This window comes from Dipteris shenzhenensis, chromosome 15 (assembly GCF_047967505.1).
Source record: "Dipteris shenzhenensis isolate YYH24624 ecotype China chromosome 15, Dip_SZ_1.0, whole genome shotgun sequence".
Taxonomy (NCBI): Eukaryota; Viridiplantae; Streptophyta; class Polypodiopsida; order Gleicheniales; family Dipteridaceae; genus Dipteris; species Dipteris shenzhenensis.
Window position 1 is genome coordinate 16,228,501 of NC_141610.1, and position 9,578 is coordinate 16,238,078.

The 9,578-nt window shown below is 39.6% G+C and overlaps 1 protein-coding gene across 1 annotated transcript; it reads right to left on the reverse strand.

Annotated features, from left to right (window-relative positions):
- Positions 1 to 7,489: 7,489 nt before the first annotated feature.
- Positions 7,490 to 8,396, reverse strand: LOC147893442 (histone H2B.11-like). The gene has a single exon (XM_087385565.1). It carries the CDS (start codon positions 8,272 to 8,274, stop codon positions 7,837 to 7,839), a length of 438 nt encoding a protein of 145 aa, XP_087241691.1. The 5' UTR covers positions 8,275 to 8,396; the 3' UTR covers positions 7,490 to 7,836.
- Positions 8,397 to 9,578: the final 1,182 nt, after the last annotated feature.

Consider the following 9,578-nt stretch of genomic DNA (forward strand, 5'->3'; position numbering starts at 1 on the left):
GTGCCCCCCATATCATGCCCCTTTGCTTGACTCTCACCAACCTCATAGTGTAGCTAAATATGCCACTAGAACTACTCTCTTGCATAGCCATCCATCTAATCCTTATTGGCCATGTCAATACCTAGTTTTTTCATTGTAGTCAATGCATATGGTTGATCTCATCAAGCCAACTATGTGGTTGCCGTTGTTGCTGACCATGTGGCCTACCATGCACACCATAGACCTTTTGTATCTTGCTACCTATGTGGCAAGTCAATATGCTTCCTAGATGATGGATCCTACCCATGGCGTAGCCTCTCTTGCCATGTGTATTTTCCCATGTACTAGCTACAAGTTGGCATGTACAGGCACCCACACATTTCATTTCTTTGACCCATGTTTTCTTTCATTACACAAGTGTTAAGCCCCTACGTCCTCTTCATATGGTGGCTCACATGTGGAGAATTGACACTTGTATTCCAAAAATCATCACCTTGCATTTTTATTCAAATGGATATATGAAAACTGCTCTTTTTCATGTCACACACAATTAGCTCCCATGGGGGCTCATAAATGGGGCATTTTCTCTTCTATCCCGTTCATCAATCTTCCACACAATTGGACTTTCTATTAACTTGCAGACCATAGATCTTTTATATCTTGGTATGAGAATCATTCTTTTCATGTGTCATATGATTAATTAGATCTAAATCAAACCACCAATGATTTCATCAATCTTCCACACAATTGGAATTTCTATTAACTTGCACACCATAGATCTTTTATATCTTACTACCCATGTGGCAAATCAATATGCCACCTAGTGATGGATCTTGCCCATGGGGTAGCTCTCTTGCCATGCATATCTACCCATGTGATAGATACAACCTAGAATGAACTATCACCCAAACAATTCACTTCTTTTTCTACACAAATGTCAAGCCCCTAGGTAGGTCCGGCCAATATGTGGAGCATTGATCTTTCTATTTCAACAATTATCATTCCTAACAACTGTGGCCAATATGTGGAGCGTTGACCCTTCTATTCCGATAATTATCACTCCTAACAACATTTTCCTTTGCTCTCTTATTTCTTTTGGGCAAAAAAAGAGTGATTATATTAATATCAAAAGACTTTATACATCATAAAAGTTATCCTTGTCAAGATATCCTTGGAGTCTAGATAAACTTAGTCTCAAACAAAATTTTATAGCACAACAACAGTAACTCAATAGTAGCAGCACATACAGAACCAAAATAACAGTTCAGGCCCTCCTATATAAACATCAAGGGTCCTGAAATGAAAAACTCTATGCAGCATCATCAAAAACATCTTGAATCTCAGCATTGGTAGCAGCAGCAACATGAGAAGGGACAACTTGAGCAAGGTCAATATGGCTCTAAGAAGTAACAACTGGGACCTAGTCTCTAGCATTTGAAACAAGGTTTTAAATAGCAAAACCTTGAGCAGAGGTCTGAGCAGCTTCAACTTGAGTAGGGGGTTTCCTGTGGAAGGAGTGAGTGGGCTTATCATGATCATCCTCTAAGTTACATCTATTGATGTGGTCAGCAAGATCTTTACTTAACCTAGTGTGTTTGATATTGTATGCATTTATTTGTAAGTCCAGTCCCCTTTTCTCCTATCCCACCATGACATGAACAGAGTGTGAGTAAGCATCACCACATCATTAAAATGGAAGTTGTTTCTAGAAAAAATAGAAGTTGTTTCTAGATATCCAAATGAACCATAGAGCATGGGTCCTTATTTGGAACCAAAGCTTTTGCTTGGTCTTAAATGCATCCCCCAATAAAATGCCTTTTGAGATAACTAGCTCCCCAATTTCTATCTAAATGTATTTCCAAACCTTTCGAGCATGAGGGCAAGCAACAAACAAATGGAAAATATCTTCAGTAACACTAGGGCATCTTCTGCATTTTCCATCTCCTCTCCCTATTCTAAAACCCCTTGCATTAGTCCACATAGCTTTATGTAATATAAGCCAAGCTAGGCATGACATCTTTTCAGGGACTTTCTTGTTCCATATCTTCCCAAAACTTTCATACCACTTTTCTCTGCTATCCTAAACCAACCACTTGCGTTCAGAGTTCTGAAGAGATCTTCAATATCAAAGGATGGAGTGGGATTGAGTGGGATCCTCAATATCAAAGGATGGAGTGGGATTGGAAGCAGTGAAGTACTTCCTACCTAGCTAAATTCTCTATGATAGATTTAGGAAGGTGCCACCTCTCCAACCTGTGTTCCCTTGCCAGAGTTCAAGTCTACTCATAATCAGTAGTAGCTGCTGACACTGATTGGTGAAAGCAAATTCCCTCTTGATTTCTTGCCAGGTTTTCCATCTTAGATGCTCTTTATTCCAAAGTTCTCCCCAAGTTTGCAATCCTTTTTTAAACATATGGCTGGCAAGGAGAAATCGTTCATCATTGAGTTGGGCATTCCTAAAGATAGAGGAGACCCATATAGAGTCAATGGTTATAAAGGCTCCTTTGCCAAAAAATTGCAAGGAGGCCTTTATATCCTCAAAGGCTTTCTAAATAGATTGCCACAGGGGACTCCCCTTAGCTTTGCAAGGCTCAAAATTACAAATGGCAAATAGAATAGGATAATTTTTCCATTTAGGGGCCCTAATTGGTTGGACCAGTTTCATATTCCTCAAAAGAAGTTGTGCCCAATCACATTCTAGACTCAAAATAGCTTTAATCATCCATGTGACAAAGAGTTTCCTAGCAGTTAGAGCAATAGTAATTACTTATAAGCCACCTTCTTCCTTAGGCTTGATGAGTAGGTCCATCTTACTTTAGATATTATAGAGTTCCCTCCCAAGAGAAAGGATCTACGAATCCTAATGAATCTATCCAGTCCAGCTTTGGATGGGACCCATTAGGATAAATTAAAAATGGGGATAGGATAAATACAATGGTTGAGAACCATCCTTCTGCCATGTAAGATTGGATTGGTAGCCTCTCCATTTGTCAATCTTCTTCTAAAACCTATCCATAAACCTGTCCCATCTCTGCTTCATGGTAATATCAAACCCCATGGGACTCCCAAGCAATTTGAAGACAGTACCCTTGTTTATGATGAGGCATCCCAGTTTTTTCAGTGTTTTGTATTCTCTTTCTTTGAGAGTAGCATAGCAAGTCTTTGTACCGAGGCTTTGTAAAAAATATCCAAACACTTCATAGTGCACTCAACATCATGTACTATGTTTCTGTGTGAGAGTTGTGTCATCAGCAAACTATTAGCAAACTAATTGTTTGCCAAAGATCAATTCTCTGTTTTAGGATCCTGAGAGCCAAAGCCTTTTTGTATCCACAATCAAGCATAGTTAGGGGTCTCTAATTTCTAAGTTCATCTTTAGAACCCTCCTTAGGGATGAGCTTTATAACTCCCCCATTAATATGTGAAGGCAAAGCTCCATTGTTTAAGCTTTCTTGCCATAATAAGAGTAAATAAGGACCAACCACATCCCAAAATTCCTTGTAGAATTCAATGGGCAATCCATCCTCACCTGGAGCTTTCCCTTCTACCATTACTGAAACAACTTCCCTCAGCTCTTCTAGTGAGAATGGCCTTTCTAAATAAACCACATCAAATTTATCTACAGAATTCTCTCACACTACTTGGCATAGTTCTCTAGCCCTCTATACTTCTTCATTTGGTATTACAGAGGAGGAAAGCAGAGTTTGTAAGTGGCTTTGAATCAGGTTTATGTTCTCCTCTTTGGAAGAGATTAACGTGTTATCAATCTTCTCCAAAAAAGGAACTTCCTCATTAGCCCTCTTTCTTCTAATGAGTTTGAAGGCCTCTTTAGTAGGTCTGTCTAACTTCCATGCCCACCATTCCCTAAAATAAATCTTAATGTCATTAAGCTTGATTGTTCTTGTTTTCTGAGCTCTGTTCTGGCAAATAACAACTCAATTTGTGCTTCTATATTCCCTAATATGGCCTAGTCTTCTAATCCCTTAATCCTTTCGTGAATGTTATCCATCCTTTGAGCTCTCATTTTAGCCCTATTCGTCCTTGCTGTCTTAAGCAATTTTTGGGTGTTCTATACTAGCAATTTTTGGGTGTTCTCTACTAGCAATTTTTTGGTGGACAACCAAGGAGTACCCCCTCCCCTAACAAGAAGGACGAGGACAATATGATGTCCATGAACGATCAAGGAGTAGGAACTAATCCAAAATTAGTTGCTCGAGAAACATGCCAAGTTTTGAGTGAGAGTGAGCAACTTGGTGCAAGTAAGTCTATTTTGGCTTTCCTTGATGACAAGCTCCTCACAGACTCGGTGAGATGGTTGAGTACTCATGCTTTGGTAGCTCACTTGCTAGTGTGAGCCCCCTATGTCCTTCGTTGAAACTTGGATTAGACCTAACTGTGTCGAGAAGTGTTAGATTCTTGAAAACATGTTCTTGTTTGGAAAGCTTGGAATGGTTGCTAGGGCCCTCTAATATTGGCTTTGGACAATCAAACACTAGCCTCTATATTTGGAGTGGTGGACTAAGGAGTTTTCTATTGATGCTCCTAGATCAACAAGAACCCATATGGGTAGAAGTGTCTTGACTATGGTCTAGGAGAAGTCCTAGGTGTAGAGCAAGAAAACTTTATAAATCCTAGAGGAAACCCCCATGTATTGTATCAAGATTGATATTGGTGAAAAGCTTCCTAAGACCTTGATCATTTTGAACAAAAATGGCAGCATATTCAAAGAACATCATTGCTAGGAACTTACCCAACTCTTGCTTCCTTTGTGGTCCATGTTGTCAATAAAGAGGGGCAAACTCAAAGAGGTTGCTCCTCCTATGCAAAAGCAACCTATTGTATCAGAAGAATGGGTCCCAAGGGCTCCTTCAATGCTTGATAATACTAGACAAAAAGTGCACTAAGCTAATGCCTCCATGAATACATTAGAAAAAGGGAAGGAAATAGTGTCCATTTCTTCTATTGCCAAAAACTCCTTTGAACCTCTTAGAGAGAAGGTGGTTGAAGATGAAGGAAAGAAGATATCAAGATGATATCATGATAGAAGTTGGTTGGTCCACGAAGTTTGAAGAGGATGTCAACAGAGATGATGCCATGGCAAGGGAGGAATTAAGTGATGAAGACTCAAAAGAGGAACATACTAAAGCTAGTTGAGGCAACAAGGACACTGGTCAAGGTAAAACCTTTACTATGGTGCATAACAAAAGGAGACAATCTTACGCGAAAGTAGCTTCCCCAAGGTTAATAGCGCTAACCACAAGGCTAAAAGGGGCATAAAAAGAATGCCAAATAAATTTGTTACTTTCTTGACTCTAAATTTTAGAGGATTGATTGATCTTGGTACAAGGAGGACACTAGTCAAGGTAAAGCCTTTACTATGGTGCACAACAAAAGGAGACAATCTTAAGCGAAAGTAGCTTCCCCAAGGTTAATAACACTAACCCCAAGGCTTAAAGGGGCATAAAAAGAATATCATATAAATTTGTTACTTTCGTGACTCTAATTTTAGAGGTAGAGGTGAGGAGATTGCTCATTGGTTGAGGACTAATTCCCTATCCCCCACCTTTCTAGCATTGCAAGAAGGCAAGGCTAGTAGACTTAGTCTTGAGAGTAGACTAAAAGTAATTCATAAAAGAAGAAAGTGATACTATACTTCTCATTCTAAATGGAAGGGAGGCACTACTATTGGTATACTCTCATTACAATGGAGGGGTGCTTCAAGTAGTTAGAGATGACTAAAACAAATGGGTTATGCTCAAATGCAATTATCTCAATATATGCTCCAAACATTGTAACAAACAAAAAGACAATGTGGGAATCACTTGCTATTGTAGAAGGCAATTGTTTTGCCTTAGGTGACTTCAATACAATGGAAAGAAAGAGGGACAGATGGATGGAAAAGGGTACAATGATAAGAGGCTTTGAACTTGAGGCTTGGGAAAAAATGAAGGATCAATGGCAACTAGTAGATGCTTGTTCAAGGAGGAATTTCACTTGGTGCTAATCAGGTTGGAGATTATAGGAGAGAGGCTAGACTTGATAGGTTTTACTTATCTCAAGGTCTCTTGGGTAGCATAAGTTCTATGACATCTCAAACCTTCTCCTCTCTCTCTCTTAGATCACAAACCAATTTTTCTATATTGCAACTTTGGATCTAGTTAAAGAGGCTCCTCTTGTTTAAAGTTGACCCAAAGCTTTTCACCTTAAAGAGTGTTCAAGGTAAGGAAAAGACAATTTCTCCACCAATTCTATCTTTACTACATCCTCTTGTTCAACCTCCTCCAATTCCATCTTCACCAATCTCATCACTTGCACCTAAGTGGAGGCAATAAGCTTTTTAAGTTCCACATGGATTGATAGCAAAATCAATGATCACCTCCCTAGGTCTTGATACTTTCCCTTGTGCATGTCATCTCCCCTTCTAAGTTGACAAGAGCTAGTAGACGCACTTGGTATAGCAACCATGTGGCTAAGATCCCATCTAGATAGGGAGCACTAGCAAAAGAACATGATCTCACTAAAGAATCCACCCTATGGCTTTTGAGCTATATGCACAAGGACATGCATTCCTTCTTCCATCCCCAAATGGCAACAAAGAAAAGAAGTCTTCAAAAGCAACAACCAAAAAGGGACAATAATTTGTGAAAAGTTGCCTCATCTTCCAAAGCAATGTCATCTAGCAAGTAGATAGAAAGCAAACCTTTGGAGTTCATGTGCTATCTTATCCATGACAATACAAAGGCTCCATCCAATTTGTGGAAGATCTCAATTTCTAAGACATCACCCTACAATCTATATTGGCAACTAAAGCATTTGGCTAGAGGGAGTGCAAGTAGTAGAGGTGCTCAAAGGAGCTTTCCACCTATTTCACTACTTTCTCCATCACCATCCTCTCAAATCATCCTTGGCATTTTTGTTAAAATGCATGTATGAAACCCATTTTTTTTTCACATATCATCCACCGATTAGCACCCATAGAGCATTATAAAAGTTGTTTTTCATGAGTCATATTATTGGTTGGATATAAATCATCCACGAAACAATTTTTTCAATGTACTCAAGTGGACTTTCTATTCTTTTGTATTTAGGAATGAAAACTTGAGTTCACATGGCATGGATTCACAATAAACCACAAGATTCATCGTATATGAACAAGATCAGACAGTAGTAAATTTCTAGCTTTATAATGTGGTTAGACATGTATGAAATAATCTGTTATTCTCAAGTACACGTATGAATAAATATGTTAAACTCAAGTATATATATGAAATAATATATTGAGAATAACGCATTCACTGGAAACCTCTATATGAGCAAAGTATATATATGAAATAATATATTGAGAATAACGCATTCACTGGAAACCTCTATATGAGCAATCTAACATCTGTGCAAACAAATGGACCCATGAGCCATTATGTTGCCCCTTCCTCAACCAAGTGTTTCATTTTGCTTTATTAACGTATTATTGAGCTCACAGTGGCATTTTATTCTACAGAAATCACGGCAATCAGTAAACACATTCATGTATTACATATTCCTGTATTCCGAAAATTGTGCGAAACACAGATGTACAAAGTAAGTCAAAGGTGAACAGGAGGCATAAATGCATTTTGTTTCGTTCGCAAAAATATAAACATTGAATGCTTATGCAAGCCACCTCAAGCCTAGAAGGGAGTATATCAAGCTTTCCAAGCTTTAAACAGAACGACTAAACAGCGAAATATGGAAAAAAGGTACCCAAAAGGCAGTGCCCTATGTCACAAGGGGGCTGACCTGCCAAAAACCAGACAGAAGCACATAATCTCCAAGAAATTGGTGGTGTTAATAAACACCCAAATGAAAGAGAAGCTAGCCTCAAGCGCTAGTAAACTTGGTCACCGCTTTGGTACCCTCCGAGACGGCATGCTTTGCCAGCTCGCCGGGAAGGATGAGGCGAACAGCGGTCTGTATCTCCCTGGAAGTGATGGTGGGCTTCTTGTTGTAGCGAGCGAGACGGGCAGCCTCCTGGGCGAGCTTCTCAAAAATGTCGTTGATGAAGGAGTTCATGATGCCCATGGCTTTGGAGGAGATGCCAGTATCAGGGTGCACCTGCTTGAGGACCTTGAAGATGTAGATCTTGTAGGTCTCGACGGACTTCTTGGACTTCTTCTTCTTCTTATCAGCGGAGGCACCTTCTTTGGGGGGCTTCTTCTCGGCTTTTTGGGGTTTGATGGGTTTTTTGCCGGCCTTGGTTTTGAGGGCCTTCTGCTCGGCTTCAACGGGGGGGGGAATTTCCTTAGACTTGGGCGCCATAGCAAGGAAGGGAGGATCAAGGAGGGATGGATTGAAACAGAAGGATGAGGAAGACGACGGAGGCTTAGAAGAACACCCGACGCAATTCACAGGGAACAACGAAGAAAACAGCTCAGATAATTTCGTCCTTCCTGCCCTTCTCCTTTTATAGCCCTCTTTTCCCCACCCTCCAATCACAAGCCTCCATCCCGCCCGCACGGATCCACCCTCTTCTCCGTCCGATCAAACATCCATCCAGCGGTCTACAATTTCCGCATTTCAAACACTTCGCGGCATTCGACGACGCCATCGAGGCTTACAACGTTTTGTTGAAAGACAGCCTTTGTTTGTTGAAAGAGAGTAGAAAATGCCTCTTCTTTTCTTTTCATTCTCAATTGATTCTCCTACCTAAATTATTTGAGTTCATTTGCACATTTTTAAACTCCCTTTTTGGCCTGTTATGTGTGGGAAGGGTATAGTGATGGTTCTCCAACTTCTGAAAGGTAAAATAATTTTCTTTCGATTTAACGACTACATGCTAGGTGGAAATAGTTGATTGGCCATTGAGAGTGCCACATGTGCATAGGATCCCATCTTTAGACTCGAATTTTGACTACAAAGCCATCAAGGCTTACAGCATTGTTTGTTGAAAGACGCTAGAAAATGCCTCTTCTTTTCATTCTCAATTGATTCTCCTAACTAAGTTATTTGAGTTGATTTGCACATTTTAAAACTCCTTATATGGAAATTTCTCCTTTGATTCTCCTATCTAAGTTATTTCAGTTGAGTTGGACATTTCAAACTTCCTTTTATGGAGATAACCAAGAGTTACAAAATTCATACGGGCTACTGAGGCGTGGGCAATGTTCTTTTTCAAATCGATTTGTCTCATCGTAATCAGGGGGGTATATAAAATAGCAATCACGCTTACAATATGAATGAAAGAAATGAACTAAAGTGTCACTCCAAGAAACATGAGTATGGAAAATCTCAAAGAACCATGGGTTGTTGTTCCCAATTTTGGAAGAATTCCTACCGAGATTACAAATCCAACTATAGGTGCCTCTACATCAAGCATGCCCAGCTAAGGGGGATGGTGGTACACCGCTCCCACCAAGCAAAGATTCGCATTCTCACTAAAAGATCTATAAAAAGAAGTTTGAAATGTCCAACTCAACTGAAATAACTTAGTTAGAGAATCAAAGGACAAAAACTTAACTCAACTCAACAAATAAATTAGTTAAAAGAATCAAAGGAGAATGACTCAAAAGATCTCCATAAAAGGAAGTTTGAAATGTCCAACTCAACTCAAATAACTTAGTTAG

What these genes read in the sequence shown, in the direction of transcription:
- LOC147893442 (XM_087385565.1), bottom strand. Translation starts at nt 8,274, where the DNA reads ATGGCGCCCAAGTCTAAGGAAATTCCCCCCCCCGTTGAAGCCGAGCAG.